The sequence below is a fragment of the Somniosus microcephalus genome, chromosome 3 (genome assembly GCF_052327205.1).
Source record: "Somniosus microcephalus isolate GS21.2 chromosome 3, FLI_Smic_1.0, whole genome shotgun sequence".
In the NCBI taxonomy this organism is placed as follows: Eukaryota; Metazoa; Chordata; class Chondrichthyes; order Squaliformes; family Somniosidae; genus Somniosus; species Somniosus microcephalus.
Window position 1 is genome coordinate 31871755 of NC_140989.1, and position 18916 is coordinate 31890670.

An 18916-nucleotide genomic window follows, 5' to 3' on the forward strand; every position below is an offset into this window, starting at 1 on the left:
TGAGGGTGGACAAGATGGCTTCCAAGATGGCCGCTCCCACGGCGCGCACGCGGCGGTGGTGGAGTTGGAGGCGGGGTTCCCTCTGCAGACTTTGCTGAAATGTCCTTTCTTCCCGCATTTAAAACAGGTGGTGCCCTTCGCTGGGCACAGATGCCTGGAGTGTTTGTCCTGGCCGCAGAAGTAGCATTTCGGGCCCCGATGCATTGCGGCAGTAGTGGGGCTCCTGGGTGGAGGCTGGGGCTCCGATGGTGCTGGGCTGGCCTGAGACCTGGGAGGTGAAGCTGGCTTCCAAGATGGCGGCCCCCATGGCGCGCACGAGGCGGAGTGGGCCGCGTGGCCTGGGGAACAGGATTCAGAGGTCCTCTGGGCCATATCCAGCGATCGCGCTATATCTATAGCCTGTTTTAAGTCCAATCCCTCCTTTTCAAACAGTTTCTGCCGAATATAATTTGAACTGAGGCCCGCAATAAGGGAGTCTCGAATCAGCTCCTCCGTGTACACGATGGCAGACACGGCATTACAGTTACAGTCTCGGCCCAGTACTTTTAGGTTTAGTATATAGTCCTCTAGTGACTCACCATGCCGCTGCGTGCGAGTAGTCAGAAGATGCCTGGCGTACACCACGTTTATTGGCCGCGCGTAGTGGGCCTTCAGGATGGTGCAGGCCTCCTCGTAGCTGGTGGCATCTTGGATGAGGGGGGAGACCTGATGGCTCACCCAGTTTCGCAGGATTCCCAGTTTCATGTCTCCGGTAGCGGTTTCGGCTGCGGCTATGGCAGTGGATGAGTTTGCAATGAAAAATTCGAAGCATTGGAACCAGTGTCCGAACTGTGTGGCTGCGTCTGTGGCATGGGGGTCCAGATCCAAGCGCTCTGGTTTCAGGAGTCGATCCATCCTGGTGTTTTAGTGATTAAAATTGATGTGTCTTCAATAACTCAAAGACAAGGAATTTAAAGGATTCAACTAAGGCTTTTAATCACTAAGAACATAGCAGCATTACAGGTCTTCCCACATCGGGCGTCTGGTAGGAATGACTCATACAGCTCCTGAGATCTTTATATGGCAAAAGACAGGGGCGTAGCCAATACACACAATAGGAACAAAAGGGGGCGGTTCACACAATACAAGCAGGTGAAACACACAGGTAAAACACATAGGCTGATGAAGGCATATATTTCATCACATAGAGTAGGACCTGGATTCACTGTGTAGAGCGGGACCTGGATTCACTGTGTAGAGCAGGACCTGGATTCACTGTGTAGAGCGGGACATGGATTCACTGTGTAGAGCAGGGCCTGGATTCACTGTGTAGAGCGGGACCTGGATTCACTGTGTAGAGCGGGACCTGGATTCACTGTGGAGAGCGGGACCTGGATTCACTGTGTAGAGCGGGACCTGGATTCACTGTGTAGAGCGGGACCTGGATTCACCGTGTAGAGTCGGACCTGGATTCACTGTGTAGAGCGGGACCTGGATTCACTGTGTAGAGCGGGACCTGGATTTCCCGTGTAGAGTAGGACCTGGATTCACTGTGTGGAGCGGGACCTGGATTCACTGTGTAGAGTGGGACCTGGATTCACTGTGTAGAGCAGGACCTGGATTCACTGTGTAGAGCGGGACATGGATTCACTGTGTAGAGCAGGGCCTGGATTCACTGTGTAGAGCGGGACCTGGATTCACTGTGTAGAGCGGGACCTGGATTCACTGTGGAGAGCGGGACCTGGAGTCAGTGTGTAGAGTGGGACCTGGATTCACTGTGTAGAGCGGGACCTGGATTTCCCGTGTAGAGTAGGACCTGGATTCACTGTGTGGAGCGGGACCTGGATTCACTGTGTAGAGCGGGACCTGGATTCACTGTGTAGAGCGGGACCTGGATTCACTGTGTAGAGCGGGACCTGGATTCACAGTGTAGAGCGGGACCTGGATTCACTGTGTAGAGCGGGACCTGGATTCAGTGTAGAGGGGGACCTGGATTCACTGTGTAGAGGGGGACCTGGATTCACTGTGTAGAGCGGGCCCTGGATTCACTGTGTAGAGCGGGCCCTGGATTCACTGTGTAGAGCGGGACCTGGATTCACTGTGTAGAGCGGGACCTGGATTCACTGTGTAGAGCGGGACCTGGATTCACTGTGTAGAGCGGGATCTGGATTTACTGTGTAGAGCAGGACCTGCATTTACTCCGCAGAGTAGGACCTGGATTCACTGTGCAGAGCAGGACCTGGATTCACTGTGTAGATCAGGACCTGGATTCACTGTGTAGAGCAGGACCTGGATTCACTGTGTAGAGCGGGACCTGGATTCACTGTATAGAGCAAGACCTGGATTCACTGTGTAGAGCGGGACCTGGATTCACTGTGTAGAGCAGGACCTGGATTCACAGTGTAGAGTAGGACCTGGATTCACTGTGTGGAGCAGGACCTGGATTCACTGTGTAGAGCGGGACCTGGATTCTGTGTGTAGAGCAGGACCTGGATTCACAGTGTAGAGTAGGACCTGGATTCACTGTGTGGAGCAGGACCTGGATTCACTGTGTAGAGCAGGGCCTGGATTCACTGTGTAGAGCAGGGCCTGGATTCACTTAGTCACAGAGCTCCACAGGGTGTTCTCCCTCTTTTTCTTAACAATGAGGCTGACATCATTCTTCAGAGTGTTAATGCACGATTCAAGATAATCCCCAAAATCCTTTATCACCTGAGTTTGCTTGTCTAGGTATATTCGCAGCATTTCAACATCATCTTCATCCTGCAACATCAATGTTAAAATCTTACGAACTAGAGTTGTTGCAGAGGTGGAAAAATACATGCACTGTTTGACATGGTTGAAATACTGTCCGCAGTGTTTGATGTCTGCTTATCAACTCCCACCACAGCACAGTTAAGATCGGGAACCTGCAATGGTGAGAATCGTAGGCACAAACACGTGCACTGTGTCACTGAGCAGAAGGACAATGGTGAATCAATATGTCCTGCAAGACCCATATCTCATTTACACCTAGTCATATAGAGTCATAATGGCACAGAAGGAGGCCAATCGGCCCATCGAGTCCGTGCTGGCTCTCTGTAGAGCAATCCAGTCAGTCCCATTCCCCCGCTCTATCCCCGTAGCCCTGCAAGTTTATTTCCGTCAAGTGTCTATCCAGTCTCCCCTTAAAAACATTGAGTGTCTCCGCTTCCACCACTTCCGTCGGCAGCGAGTTCCAGGTCCTCACCACTCGCTGCATAAAAAAGTTTTTCCTCACATTCCCCCCTGTATCTCTTGCCCAAAACCTTAAATATGTATCCCCCTAGTCCTTGTACCATCAACTAGTGGGAACAGCCTTTCCCTGTCTAGCCTATGCAAACCCGTCATAATCTTGTACACCTCTATCAAATCACCCCGCAACCTCCTTTGCGCTAATGAAAAAAAATCCAGCTTCTCCAACCTATCCTTGTAGCTAAGATTCCCCATCCCCGGAACCATTCTGGTAAGACTCCTCTGCACCCTCTCAAGGGCCTTCACATCCTTCCTAAAGTGTGGTGACCAGAACTGGATGCAATACTCCAGTTGTGGCCTAACCAGTGCTTTATAAAGGTTCAGCATAACTTCTCTACTTTTGTACTCAATACCTCTATTTATGAAACCCAAGATCCCATGTGCTTTGTTAACCACTCTTTCAATATGCCCTGCCACCTTCAGAGACCTCTGCACTTGTTGCATGTGCAACCAGGCAGGTTGAAGAAACATAGAAACATAGAAGATAGGAGCAGGAGTAGGCCATTCGGCCCCTCGAGCCTGCTCCGCCATTCAATGCGATCATGGCAGATCATCCAAATTCAGTACCCTGTCCCTGCCTTCTCCCCATATCCCTTGATCCCTTTAGCCTTAAGAAATATATCCAACTCCTTCTTGAATATATTAAATGAATTGGCCTCTATTGCCTTCTGTGGTAGAGAATTCCACAGGTTCACCACTCTCTGGGTGAAGAAATTCCTCCTCAGCTCTGTCCTAAATGACTTACCCCTTATCCTTAGACTATGACCCCTGGTTCTGGACTCCCCAACCATCGGGAACATCCTTCCTGCATCTAGTCTGTCCAGTCCTGTTAGAATTTTATAAGTTTCAATGAGATCCCCTCTCATTCTTCTAAACTCCAGCGAGTACAAGCCCAATCGACCCAATCACTCCTCATACGTCATTCCTGCCATCCCAGGTATCAGCCTGGTGAATCTTCGCTGCACTCCTTCCATGGCAAGAACATCCTTCCTCAGATAAGGCGACCAAAACTGCACACAATACTCAAGATGTGGTCTCACCAAGGCCCTGTACAACTGCAGCAAGACATCCTTGTTCCTGTACTCAAACCCTCTCGCTACGAAGGCCAACATACCATTTGCCTTCTTAACCGCCTGCTGCACCTGCATGCTTACCTTCAGCGACTGGTGCACAAGGACACCCAGGTCTCGTTGCACTTCCCCTTCTCCCAATCTATTGCCATTCAGATAATAATCTGCCTTCTTGTTTTTGACACCAAAGTGGATAACCTCGCGTTTATCCACGTGATATTGCATCTGCCATGCTTCTGCCCAATCACCCAACCTGTCCAAATCATATTGGGTTTCTCGGCATCCTCCTCACAGCACACACGCCCACCCAGCTTTGTGTCGTTTGCAAACTTGGAGCTATTACATCTAGTTCCCGAGTTGAACTTGCATCAAACATACCGGTGGTCGATGCCGCCTCAGCCCCAGCAGTTGGCTTCGCACCCTGTTCATGCTTTGGTAAAATGCTTTAAGGGCCTTAGCAAATTCAACTTCGTAGCTGGCCTTAGGTGTACCCCTACAGCCAAAGGCTTGTATGTTCGTTTGGGGGAAAGACTTCTCACCAGGCCTTGAGGCTAGAGGAAAACAAAATGAGACAAAGAGGTAAGACACTGGAAGGGTGGGGGGGGGGGCGGGCAACATTCATGTCACTACTGCCCCGTTTTTGCGCTTAGGAAAGGGACAGTAGCGGAGTCAAAATCAAGCAGCAGGTAGTCAGGCTGACTAATTGCTGCATTGACGACCAGTCGAATTTTTGTGCGAACCTGTATTCTGGTGGCTGAAGCTCCCATTGGAAACAGGTGGAAGCATCATACATATATGCAAATAGGGGTCAAGGGACACAACCGAGACCCCGATGTAACTTTCCTTCCTGCTCGCCTGACTGCCGCCACCTCCTGCTCCTGTTCACCAACTGTACAGGTTGGGAGGTGGCTATTTTCAGTGATAATTAAAAGCAGCCTAAGTTGCTATCGGGGCATAACCTTAAAATTAGAGCCAGGCCGTTTAGAGGTGATGTCAGGAAGCACTTCTTCACACAAAGGGTAGGGGAAATCTGAAACTCCCCCAAAAAGCTGTTGAGACTGGAGGTCAATTAAAAATTTCAAAACTGAGATTGAGATTTTTTTGTTAGGCAAGATAAGGGATATGGAACCAAGCCAGGTAGATGGAGTTAAGGGACAGATCAGCCATGATCTGATTGAATGGTGCAACAGGCTAGAGGGGCTGAATGGGCTCCTCCTGTTCCTACGCAACTGGAGATATTTTTCTGGCAGTCACGTGCGGGATTTGCATCGAAACGCAGGTTGTGGGTTCAAGTCCCACTCCAGGGACTTGAGCAGATAAAGCTAGGCTGACACTCCAGTGCAGTGCTGAGGGAGTGCTGCACTGTTGGAGGTGCTGTCTTTCGGATGAGATGTTAAACCGAGGCCCCGTCTGCCCTCTCAGGTGGACATAAAAGATCCCATGGCACTATTTTGAAGAACAGCAGGGGAGTTATCCCTGGTGTCCTGGCCAATATTTATCCCTCAACATAACAAAAAACAAGTTGTTATCTGGTCAATATCACATTGCTGTCTGTGGGAGCTTGCTGTGTGCAAATTGGCTGCCGCGTTTCCCACATTACAACAGTGACTCCACTTCAAAAAGTACTTCATTCGCTGTAAAGCGCTTTGAGACATCCGGTAGTCATGAAAGGCGCTATAGAAATGCAAGTCTTTCTTATTACCAAGCTTATATTTCATGAGCTTCTGGATTTTGGGAGGATCAAGTACAGAGTTCCATAGTTTAAAGGTTCTGGGAATGAATCCTTTGGATTTTTTCCTCTCCCTTATGGAAAGATGCTAGACCTCTGTTTAGTTGCAATTCAAAACTGAGGAAGTGATGCTTCAGTTGTACAGAACCTTGATCAGACCCCACCTGGGGTACTGTGTTCAGTTTGGGGCACCGATCCTCAGGAAGGATAAATTGGTCTCGGAAAGGGTACAGTGCAGATTCCCCAGAGTTATACCAGGGCTTAAAGGGCTAAATTAGGAGGAGAGGTTGCATAACTTTGGCCTGTATCCCACTCAGTTTAGAAGCTTGGTGGGTGATCTAATTGACATGCTTAAAATGATAACGGAATTCAATAGGGTGGATACAGAGAAACTATTCCCTCTGGTGGGGGAATCCAGAACAAGAGGGCATAATCTTAAAATTAGAGCTAGGCCATTTAGAAGTGAAATCAGGCAGCAGTTTCTTCACACAGAAGGATAGAGGAAATCTGGAACTCGCTCCCCAAAAGGTTGTAAATGCTGGGTCAAGTGAAATTTTCAAGACTGAGATCGATGGACTTTGGTTGGGTAATCAAGGGATACGGAACAAAGGCGGGTCAATGGAGATGAGGTACAGATCAGCCATTACCCAATAGAATGGCTGAACAGGCTCAAGGGGCTGAATGGCTTAATCCTGTTCGTATGTCCCTATAGGTTATTGTGTATGAGAAGGAAGCTGGGAAATTAGATCTTAGTCCCCGTGGTTTATGTTAAGCAGGATTTGATTTGATGCTTGGTGATGTAATGGGAGTGTTTGCTCTTCGGCCTGAACTCATTTGCAGTGGGCACCACAATGCACTCTGCTAGTTCTTCATACCACCACTCATCATTTTCTTTAAGGTGACCTTCAGGGCGACATTGTCTTTGCTCAAGGTTCTGTTGACATCTCTCAGAAGTTCAATCTCTTGTTCCAACTTCGATAACTTGACGTAAAGTTCGGAGAGCTGGTCATCGCCCACCTCCTGCAATTCAACAAGAAATTTGATCACGACATGTTGTACGGAATGTATTTTTAAAAAAAATTTGTTTTCCAACCTTTATTGAGTTTCCTGCAATGCACAAAGTGACGTAAGAAAACTACCAGGCACTTGGTCTGAGTATTAAACAAGGCTTTAATCAACTGTTTTTCAACGTGGAGATCTACAGGAAACTCTCGTTTAAACGGCACCTAAATATCCAGAATTCTCTATTAACCGGCAAAATTCTCACTCCAAAAACAACACCTCAATAACCGGCAATGTTGCCGAGTTCGAGTCTCCCGCGGTGGCCGAGTTAGTCAGTGGAGGTAGTTCTCCAAACTGCCACTACTCGGCTTCTTGGCGCTGTCGGAAGTCCGAACACCTCAATACCCCTGTAACAGGAGTCTTGACTCTCCCGCGCTGCCAGTAGTCTCTTCTGATCCGCCATTTTACAGGGGTACCGTGTGTCTCCCACGCTGCTGGTAGTCATTGCATTGCATTATGGAAATCCCAAAAGTTGGTCCAAGCAAAAGGAAGAGAGTGGTGTTAACTTTAAAACAGAAAATCGACATATGCCAACAACTAGAAAGGGGAGAGAAGCGTATCAATATTATGAATGGATTCAAAATCGGTTCGTCAACAATCTATGACATCAAATCGCAGAAGGATAAGCTGCTTAAGTTTTATTCAAGCTCGGAGACATCTAAGGGTGTAGAGAAACGGCGTACGCTTTGTAAGCCTAAGCTTGAAGAACTGGATACCGTGCTTTATGAGTCGGTGCCGGATAAAAAAGAGTTTCCTGTAGTTGTGTCCTTCACTAGCTCCTGTTAAAGAATGTCCTGAGCAAGCTGGGCCCATGCCCGAGTATTTATACTCTCCCTGGACAGCGCCACCAGCAGGCCGCCCAGTATTATTTCATAAGTCATTTCCACATGAATGACAAGATTCATGTCACAAAGTATGAGCGTTACAAACATAATCTGGTCAGATGGCAATTCTTTCCATCATCATGTTAATAAAATGGGCAGCAGGTCGAAAATAAAACAGAGAGATTCAAACCAACTTGTTTTTTTGGATGTTTGGCAACAACAGATCCATTTCATTGAAAGGTAGCTGCATTGGTTCCAAGGTGGGCCCTTCTACCTAGCACCTACTGCTCTTTGTGGGAGAGAGTCCTACACTTCTACCACCCTTTGCGTGACGACGTGTTTCCTAACGTCTCTCCTGAATGGCCTGGCTCTGATTTTAAAGGTTATGGGCCAGAAATTCAGTTAGGCCCCGCCAGCTCGCTTGCGCCCAGAAGTTACCGCTGGGCGCGGAGCCACTCGCGCCCGTCGGATATTCAGTTTCAGCGCCCCAAGTCGAAGACGGCTGCTGTTCAAGGGTGTGGCCGCCCCTGCTTGGGGCGCTGAAACTGAATTTCGGCGCACTAGCTGCCGCAGCGCCACCCGCTGCAGAGTGGCAGGCTGCGGTACTGCAGGCCTTCCTTCCTCTCTTAAGGGGGAGGTGCCTGCCACAGCGAGATCGCCGCTCGCTAGTGCCGGCAAATGAGCCCGGCACCACGGAGAAGTGCCGGGCTCCCGGAAAACAGCTGGCAATGCCGCAGGGGGGGGGGGTGGAGGAGGCCGGGGAAGGAGGTGCGGGCAGGCGGCCGCCGAAAAAGCGGCCGGCCGCACCTCCACCTTAACTCGCCCCACTAAGGCTGCAGTACGGCCCCGGTCTCTGAACGTTGTTTGCGGCCGCTACAGAAGAGGCGGCCGCTACTCAATATGGCGGTCGGGCTGGTATCGGGGCGGTAGCGGGGCACTGCGCACGCCGATGACATCATCGGCGGCAGCGCAGCGCTACTGGCTAACGCCGCCATTACCACAGCGCTGAATATCGGCGCAACCTCATCAAGTGGCGCAAAAGCCCTCTTTGGGCGAAAACTGGGCACAACGCCTACTGAATTTCTAGCCCTATGTCTCCTTGTCCTAGACTCCCCCATCAGCAGAAAAATTTTCTCTATCCATCCTATCAATTCCTTTCAAAATCCTAAAAAAAACCTCAATCAAATCACCCCTTAACCTTCTAGATTACAGGAAATACAAGCCTAGTTTATGTAATCTCTCCTCATAATCTAACCCTTGGAGCCACGGTAACATTCTGGTGAAACTGCCCTGCACTAAGATGCGGTGCCCAGAACAATGCACAATACTACAGATGTGGTCTAACTAGAGCTTTGTATAGCTTTTTTAAAAATTCATTTTTATGGGATGTGGGCGTTGCTGGCAAGGCCAGCATTTATTGCCCATCCCTAATTGCCAAGGAGATGGTGGTGGTGAGCCGCTTTCTTGAACCGCTGCAGTCTGTGTGGTGAATGTGCTCCCACAGTGCTGTTAGGGAGGGAGTTCCAGGATTTTGATTCCAGCGACGATGAAGGAATGGCGATATATTTCCAAGTCAGGTTGTGAATGACTTGGAGGGGTACTTGGAGGTGGTGGTGTTCCCATGCGCCTGCTGCCCTTGTTCTTCTAGGTGGAAGAGGTCGCGGGTTTGGGAGGTGCTGCCGAAGAAGCCTTGGCGAGTTGCTGCAGTGCATCTTGTAGATGGTACACACTGCAGCCACGGTACATCGGCGGTGGAGGGAGTGAATTTTTAAGGTGGTGGATGGGGTGCCAATCAAGCGGACTGCTTTGTCCTGGATGGTGTCGAGCTTCTTGAGTGTTGTTAGAGCTGCACTCATCCAGGCAAGTGGAGAGTGTTCCATCACAGTCCTGACTTGTGCCTTGTAGATGGTGGAAAGGCTTTGGGGAGTCAGGAGGTGAGACACTCAACGCAGAATAGTTAGTTTCTGATCTGCTCTTGTTACCACAGTATTTATGTGGCTGGTCCAGTTAAGTTTCTGGTCAATGGTGACCCACAGGATGTTGATGGTGGGGGATTCAGCGATAGTAATGCCATTGAATGTCAAGGGGAGGTGGTTAGACTCTCGCTTGTTGGAGATAGTCATTGGCACTTCTACGGCGTGAATGTTGCCTGTCATTTATCAGCCCAAGCCTGAACGTTGTCCAGGTCTTGTTGCATTAGGACTGCTTCATTATCTGAGGAGTTGTGAATGGCGCTGAACACTGTGCAGTCATCAGCGAACATCTCCATTTCTGACCTTATGTTGGAGGGAAGGTTGATGATGAAGCAGCTGAAGATGGTTGGGCCTAGGACACTGCCCTGAGGAACTCCTGCAGTGATGTCCTGGGGCTGTGATGATTGACCTTCAACCACCACAACCATCTTCCTTTGTGCTAGGTATGACTCCAGCCAGCTGTAGCAAAACTTCCTCCCCTTTCTTGTCCTCTAGTTATAAATTCTAACATTCCATAGCCTTTTTGATTACTTAATCTATCAATGTTTCTTTGTAATTTTATGCTCCCGTCTTTTTTTTTTCCATTCGTGGGATGTGGGATGTCACTGGCTAGGTCAGCATTTATTGCCCATCCCTAAATTGCCCTGGAGAAGGTGGTGGTGAGCCGTCTTATACAACAGTTAAGTGTCAACCACATTGCTTTGGGTCTGGAGTCACATATAGGCCAGACCGGGTAAGGGCGGTAGATTTCCTTCCCTAAAGGACATTAGTGAACCAGATGGGTTTTTACGACAATCCAATAATTTCATGGTCACCATTACTGATACTAGCTTTTTATTCCAGATTTATTTAATTAACTGAATTTAAATTCCCCAGCTGCCATGGTGGGATTTGAACCACTATGCTACTGTACCCACAACTTATCATACCATCAATCTTTGTGTCATCAGCAAATTACCATAAATCCAAATTGTTGATAGGCTCAGTTTATGTGTTACACCCACTCAAAAAGTGATCAGACCAGTTCGAAAGCAGGTGGTGGTAATCCCTACTGCTTTAACATCTCTTCCTAACGCACCCCTCACCAAGGAGGCAGTAAGGAAAATGCCACTTATGAGGCTGACTGGAACTCATTTACGACCTTTGGTTCACGAGTTAAGCAGTCAGCTATACCAGAGCATGGAAATCAAAGAATCGTAGAATAGTATAGAAGGAGGCCATTCGGCCCATCGAGTCTGCGCCGGCTCTTTCGAAGAACGATCCAGTTAGTCCCACTCCCCCACTCATATCCCTGCAATTTTTTCTCCTTCAAGTATTTATCCAATTCCATTTTGAAGGCTACTATTGAATCTGTTTCCACCACCCTGTCAGGCAGTGCATTCCAAATCCTGACCGTGATAAAATACATTTAATAAGGAAAACTACAGGGATATATACTTTAGAGCGAGTAAAGTGCACCTACCGCACTACTGCTGTTGGGCAGTTGTGGACCCACATAGTCAATAATGATGCTGCCTTCATCAGTGACCTCAACGTCACTCGAAGAGATGGCCGTCTCTGTGCAACCCTCTTCATAACATGAAAAAGAAACAAAATCCCAGAGTACAGAACACAATTACAGTACTGGCACTCATTCGCATTTGCAGTCTACCAACATGCTGACCCCACAGGACACTCAAGAAGCTCGACACCATCCAGGACAAAGCAGCCCGCTTGATTGGCACCCCATCCACCACCTTAAACATTCACTCCCTCCACCACCGGCGTACCGTGGTTGCAGTGTGTACCATCTACAAGATGCACCGCAGCAACTCGCCAAGGCTTCTTCGACAGCACCTCCCAAACCCGTGACCTCTTCCACCTAGAAGGACAAGGGCAGCAGGCGCATGGGAACACCACCACCTCCAAGTTCCCCTCCAAGTCACACACCATCCTGACTTGGAAATATTGACTTGGAAATCCTTCATTGTCACTGGGTCAAAATCCTGGAACTCCCTGCCTAACAGCACTGTGGGAGCACCTTCACCACACGGACTGCAGCGGTTCAAGGCGGCGGCTCACCTTCTCAAGGGTAATTAAGGATGGGCAATAAAGGCTGGCCTTGTCAGCGACTACCACATCCCAGGAATGAATAAAAAAAATTGGAGTGACAATATAAGAAAAACAAACCGCTATTTACTGCCGACTCCTTTTCGTGAATTAAATGGATAGGCCTAGCAAGAAGGAGGTTGTTACCAGTGTTGTTCAACCTTACATAGCTGTGTGTTTTGGAATTGAACTGTAAGAACGTAAAATAGGTTAAGACGTACCTAAGACTCCAATTGCCCTTTTAGGACAGTACTGTGTGGATCGTGCGCCTGGCTTGCCCCGCCCACTTTCAGCTGGCGGGCTAACCGAAGAGGAGCCCAAAGGGTAGGTTGTAATTTATTTCTAAAACAACCTGGGGCGCCGTCACACTGGGTCTCCCCCCTCCCCCCTGACGACCTACCTTTTTTTCGGGCCCAGAGGCAGGCCGAAGCCTGCCGGCTCCCCCGGGACACTCATTTTCCACCCGGAGCCTGCTAACAAGGACTGGCCCTCGAAATTGGACCCGGCCTCCCGTCAGATCTGTCAGGTAACCGGTAGTCGCCCTCGGAGAGAACATTTACCCCAATGTTTGAACCCCACCCCGAGTCTTCACTATTGGAAAAGTTCTACTGTTTTATCCTCCAAATGAATTTTCCCTCCACTTTTGAAATGTAATTGAAATTTCCATCTCCTTTTCACACTCCCTGGGCAGGGGAACCATCCACTAGTTGAAGAGGGCTGATAGGATCACCTGCTTCAGCCACTGTTGATGACCTCCATCATTTGGTTTTAGATTCCTAACTAAGCAGGCACCTCAGTAGCTGGTTTTGGCTGAGATTGCAAACTTGCTGTGTGGGGACCCACAGGCACAAACCCACTCCCTTCTGCTCTGCGCCACTGAAGCACTGTCTCGCAGTTAAGCTAACGCTTTAATTGCCGGAGGGGCTGAGGAACACGCATCGTGCAGAGGCGTTGAGCAGCTAATTCAAGGCGATTTCTCGCCTTTCCTCTTTTTGCGCCCGATTTCCAACATCTCCAGTTCGTTTTTTGCTCTTAGCAGCAGCTGCATCGGCTGATTGAAGCGCTGGCGACTGCTGAGTGAGTTCAGCGATAGAGAACGCTCTGCAGATTCCTACTGACCAGTCGGTTACGGTGAGCATTTGGCCAAATCGGTTGCTGTAATTGGAATGTCCTATCTGGGCTCAGACTGCTCTGTGTAGAAAGGAGATGGACAGGCAGGGAGGGATGGGAAACAGCAGTACTGTGATGTGACTTGTGCTGTGAATACCTTTTTAGTAAGATGCCAGTAAGTGGGATACCTGCTTTATTGGAGCTACCCATCGCTGGGAACCGATTTCCCACAACAATGTCTTATGGACTAACCCTTCAAATCCTACATTACAACAAAGAATGTTAATACTTTTGTTCGATTCATTGCTCTCGACCCAAAACTAGCATTCTGAGGGGGGGAGGTTTCTGACTTTAACTCATTCTTTCCCAGAATGTCAAACTTTTTATTACCTTGTAGACCCCACAGATCCAGAACCAGGGCATGGTTTTGTAGATAGTTCAGTAACTCCTGTGACACACTTTTGACGGTGAACTGGAGTACTTGATCTATTTTTGCATTTACAGTGTTCCAGACGGGCTGTGTGTGGAAAGGGTATGGATGGTTCAATACACGATACCTGGTGGGATTAGCACACAGTTAGTACTTTGTTATCGCTAGACTTTGCTACCTTTGTTACTTCTAGACTTCACTATTCCAACGCACTTCTGGCTGGCCTCCCACGTTCTACCCTCCGTAAACTTAAGGTCATCCAAAACTTGGCTGCCCGTGTTCTAACTCGCACCAAGTCCTGTTCACCTTGTGCTCACTGATTTACATTGGTTCCTAGTTAAGCAAGGCCATGATTTCAAAATTCTCACACTTGTTTTCAAATCCCTCCATGGCCTCGCCCCTCCCTATCTCTGTAATCTCCTCCAGCCCCACAACCACCGCCCCCCCACCGCGATATCTGCGCTCCTCTAATTCTGCCCTCTTGAGCATCCCTGATTATAATCGCTCCACCATTGGTGGCCGTGCCTTCTGCTACCTAGGCCCTAAGCTCTGGAAATCCCTGCCTTAACCTCTCCGCCTCTCTTTCCTCCTTTAAGACGCTCCATAAAACCTACCTCTTTGACCAAGCTTTTGGTCATCTGCCCATATTCCTCCTTATGTGGCTCGGTGTCAAATTTTTTGTTTTATGACGCTCCTGTGAATGGCCTTGGGACGTTTTACTATGTTAAAGGCGCTATATAAATGCAAGTTGTTGTTGTTGTTTCATTTTGTTGGGTTACAAGTTCTTCAGGTTTATTTTACACGGACACTGGGTACGAAACTCAAAAGGTTAGTATGCAGGTGCAGCAAGTGATTAAGAAGGCCAATGGAATGTTGGCTTTCATTGCTAGGGGGATAGAATATAAAAATAGGGAGGTATTGCTTCAGTTGTACAAGGTATTGGTGAGACCGCACCTGGAATACTGCGTACAGTTTTGGTGTCCATACTTAAGAAAGGACATACTTGCTCTCGAGTCAGTACAAAGAAGGTTCACTCGGTTAATCCCAGGGATGAGGGGATGGACATATGAGGAGAGGTTGAGTAGATTGGGACTCTACTCATTGGAGTTCAGAAGAGAGGCGATCTTATTGAAACATATAAGATTGTGAAGGGGTTGGATCGGGTGGATGCGGGGAAGATGTTCCCAATGGTGGGTGAAACTAGAACTAGAGGGCATAGTCTTAGAATAAGGGGCTGCTCTTTCAAAACTGAGATGAGGAGGAACTACTTCACTCAGAGGGTGGTAGGTCCATGGAATATGCTGCCCCAAAAAGCTGTAGAAGCTACATCATTACATAAATTTAAAACAGAAATAGACAGTTTCCTAGAAGTAAAGGGAATTAAGGGTTACGGGGAGCGGGCAGGAATTTGGACATGAGTCTAGGTTCGGATCGGTCATGGCCCTGTGGGTAGCGGAGCGGGCCCAGGGGCCGTGTAGCCTGATCCTGCTCCTATTTCGTGTGTCTAATTCTGTTAGATTCAGGAGATGGTTCTGTGATAGTGGATTGGCGGTTAGGATTAATTAAAAATGTCCTAGTAAAGGATCCCCTTGGAATGAGTGACCATAACATGGTTGAATTCCATGTTCAATTAGAGGGTGAGGAGGTTGTATCTCAAACAAACGTGCTAAGCTTGAATAAAGGAGACTATGAAGGTATGAGAGCAGAATTGAGCAAAGTGGATTGGGAAAATAGATTAAAGGGTAAGACGATACATGATCAGTGGTGTACCTCTAAGGAGTTATTTTACAACTTCCAAAAAAAGTATATTCCACTGAGAAGAAAAGGGTGTAAAAGAAAAGACAGCCATCCGTGGCTAAGTAAAGAAATTAAGGATAGTATTCGACTAAAAACAAGGGCATATAAGGTAGCCAAATCTAGTGGGAGGATAGAGGATTGGGAAAACTTTAAAAGACAGCAAAAAATAACAAAAAGATTGATTAGGAAAGGGAAGATAGATTATGAAAGTAAATTAGCAAAAAATATAAAAACAGATAGTAAGAGTTTTTATAGTTATATAAAAAGAAAAAGGGTGGCTAAAGTAAATGTTGGTCCCTTAGAGGATGAGGCCGGGAAATTAATGGTGGGAAATATGGAGATGGCAAAAACACTGAATGAATATTTTGTATCAGTCTTTACAGTAGAGGACACCAAGAATATCCCAACACTGGACAAGCAGGGGGCTATAGGGGGGGAGGAGATAAACACGATCAAAATCACTAAGGAAGTGGTACTCGGTAAAATAATGGGACTCAAGGCGGATAAATCGCCTGGACCTGATGGCTTACATCCAAGGGTCTTGAGGGAAGTGGCGGTAGGGATTGTGGATGCATTGGTAATAATCTTCCAAAACTCCCTGGACTCAGCAAAGGTCCCAGCAGACTGGAAAACTGCTAATGTAACACCCTTATTTAAAAAGGGCAGTAGACAGAAGGCTGGAAACTATAGACCGGTTAGCCTAACATCTGTGGTAGGTAAAATTTTGGAGTCCATTATTAAGGAGACAGTAACAGGACATTTGGATAATCATAGTTTAATAAGACAAAGTCAGCATGGTTTTATGAAGGGGAAGTCATGTTTGACAAATTTGCTGGAGTTCTTTGAGGAAGTAACATACAGGGTGGATAAAGGTGAACCAGTGGACGTAGTGTATTTAGACTTCCAAAAGGCATTTGACAAGGTGCCACACAAAAGATTATTGCTTAAGATAAAAAATCACGGGATTGGGGGTAATATTCTGGCATGGATAGAGGATTGGCTATCTAACAGAAGGCAGAGAGTTGGGATAAATGGTTCATTCTCAGACTGGCAATCAGTAACTAGTGGTGTTCCGCAGGGGTCAGTGCTGGGTCCCCAACTCTTTACAATCTATATTAACGATTTGGAGGAGGGGACCGAGTGTAACATATCAAAGTTTGCAGATGATACTAAGATGGGAGGGAAAGTAGTGAGAGAGGAGGACATAAAAAACCTGCAAGGGGACACAGACAGGCTAAGTAAGTGGGCAGAGACTTGGCAGATGGAATACAATACTGGAAAGTGTGAGGTTATGCACTTTGGCAGGAAAAATCGTAGAGCAAGTTATTATCTTAATGGCAAGAAACTGGAAAGTACTGAAGTACAAAGGGATCTGGGGGTCCTGGTGCACGAAACTCAAAAGGTTAGTATGCAGGTGCAGCAAGTGATTAAGAAGGCCAATGGAATGTTGGCTTTCATTGCTAGGGGGATAGAATATAAAAATAGGGAGGTATTGCTTCAGTTGTACAAGGTATTGGTGAGACCGCACCTGGAATACTGCATACAGTTTTGGTGTCCATACTTAAGAAAAGACATACTTGCTCTCGAGTCAGTACAAAGAAGGTTCACTCGGTTAATCCCGGGGATGAGGGGATGGACATATGAGGAGAGGTTGAGTAGATTGGGACTCTACTCATTGGAGTTCAGAAGAATGAGAGGCGATCTTATTGAAACATATAAGATTGTGAAGGGGTTGGATCGGGTGGATGCGGGGAGGATGTTCCAGATGATGGGTGAAACTAGAACTAGGGGGCATAGTCTTAGAATAAGGGGCTGCTCTTTCAAAACTGAGATGAGGAGGAACTACTTCACTCGGAGGGTGGTAGGTCCATGGAATATGCTGCCCCAAAAAGCTGACGAAGCTACATCATTACATAAATTTAAAACAGAAATAGACAGTTTCCTAGAAGAAAAGGGAATTAAGGGTTACGGGGAGCGGGCAGGAATTTGGACATGAGTTTAGCTGCGGATCGCTCATGGCCCTGTGGGTAGCGGAGCGGGCCCAGGGGCCGTGTAGCCTGATCCTGCTCCTATTTCGTGTGTCTAATTCTGTTAGATTCAGGAGATGGTTCTGTGATAGTGGATTGGCGGTTAGGATCAGGTCAGCCATGATCTTATTGAATGGCGGAGCAGGCTCGAGGGGCCGATTGGCCTACTCCTGCTCCTATTTCTTATGTTCTTATGTCAACTGTGGAAAATATGTTTAGAAACTGACACTGCCAGTAGCTGAATATTTCAGTAAGTGTACATCAGACTTCACTTGTAATTAGTGTGGCAGCATACTGTTCGGACAAGGCTCACTCTTAGCTAAAGTCATTGGTGTCCATGTTACACTGGAAAGAGGAGCAGAATTGTAGTTAAACTTGTTCAGTGCAGGATCACTTATTGCAGCCCGAGTTTGCTCTGTACAGTTATTCCAGAGACCTCGCTTCGTAACACTTCTACCCATTCAGTTACACTTCATCCTACTTGGAAGTACATAGACTGTATAGCACAGAAACAGGCCATTTGACCCATTGGATCCATGCCGGTGTTTATGCTCCACTCGAGCCTCCTCCCACCTTACTTCATCTCACCCTATCTGCATATCCTTCTATTCCTTTCTCCCTCGTGTTGTAGGATTCACAAAAATCCAGGAAAATACAGTCTACATTGTAAAACCCCTGAAATGGCCACATTTTATGAACACAAGATGGAGTTGGCAGATCACATGACTCATTTCAGAAGGACATACCACTGCAGTATCTTAAAGAAACCTGAGTCACCACCGATTAGAAGATTCCAGAACTGACTGCAATTGATATGGTAAAATGGTTACAGCAGTAACAAAGTCAAAACAAACGTATTTACACCTCAAGGTGTGTTAATTGCTAGCAAAACGCAAACCCATCTCTGAAATCGCAGAGCACAGACAAAACCTATTATCTGTACCAAACTCAGAGGGACACAGGACAGATCCCATTAGTTTCATTTAGAAGACATTAAAATAAAGTACCCGCTTTTGTCAAAGCAGCCTGCCCATTACTTTAACAAAAGAAAACCCCTGATTTGGCGCCAAGATAAGGGCAAGAAAACAGTATAACTGTTGGGGGGAAAAGAGACATTTAAAAAAACACAGTTTCATACAGGAGCGCCAAGGTCAAGGACAGTTTTAAAACCCTGGTGAGGTTCGAGGAGCATGGAGGGCCTACAAGTTTGAGCAGGAGAGCAGGTTCAGCAGCCGGTCCCATAAGGAAGATTGGAGATCCCGGACGATACAGGAGCACCAAGGTCAAGGACAGTTTTAAAACCTTGGTGAGGTTCGAGGAGCACGGAGGGCCTACAAGTTCGAGCAGGAGAGCAGGTTCAGGAGCCGGTCCCATAAGGAAGATTGGAGATCCCGGACGATACAGGAACACCAAGGTCAAGGACAGTTTTAAAAACCCTGGTGAGCATAGAGGCTCAACTCCACCTAGCTGATCTAGTTGAGGTATATTTTAGAGACGGGAGGGTTTTTAATATTAAGGGCTTTGTAATTCGGGAGTGTTATTCATCCTTCGTTG

At 47.5% G+C, this 18916-nt stretch overlaps 1 protein-coding gene across 1 annotated transcript in view; it reads right to left on the reverse strand.

Annotated features, from left to right (window-relative positions):
- Positions 1 to 949: 949 nt before the first annotated feature.
- The window catches only part of kif28 (kinesin family member 28), a 79951-nt gene continuing 61984 nt past the window's right edge, over positions 950 to 18916 (reverse strand). The window contains exons 20-24 of the mRNA XM_085979803.1: positions 13499 to 13665; positions 11373 to 11479; positions 6927 to 7071; positions 4701 to 4873; positions 950 to 2742 (exon numbers count right to left, since the gene is read on the reverse strand). Coding sequence (XP_085835929.1) covers positions 2575 to 2742; positions 4701 to 4873; positions 6927 to 7071; positions 11373 to 11479; positions 13499 to 13665 — 760 coding nt within the window. The 3' untranslated portion in view covers positions 950 to 2574. The remainder of the gene's footprint in view (positions 2743 to 4700; positions 4874 to 6926; positions 7072 to 11372; positions 11480 to 13498; positions 13666 to 18916) is intronic.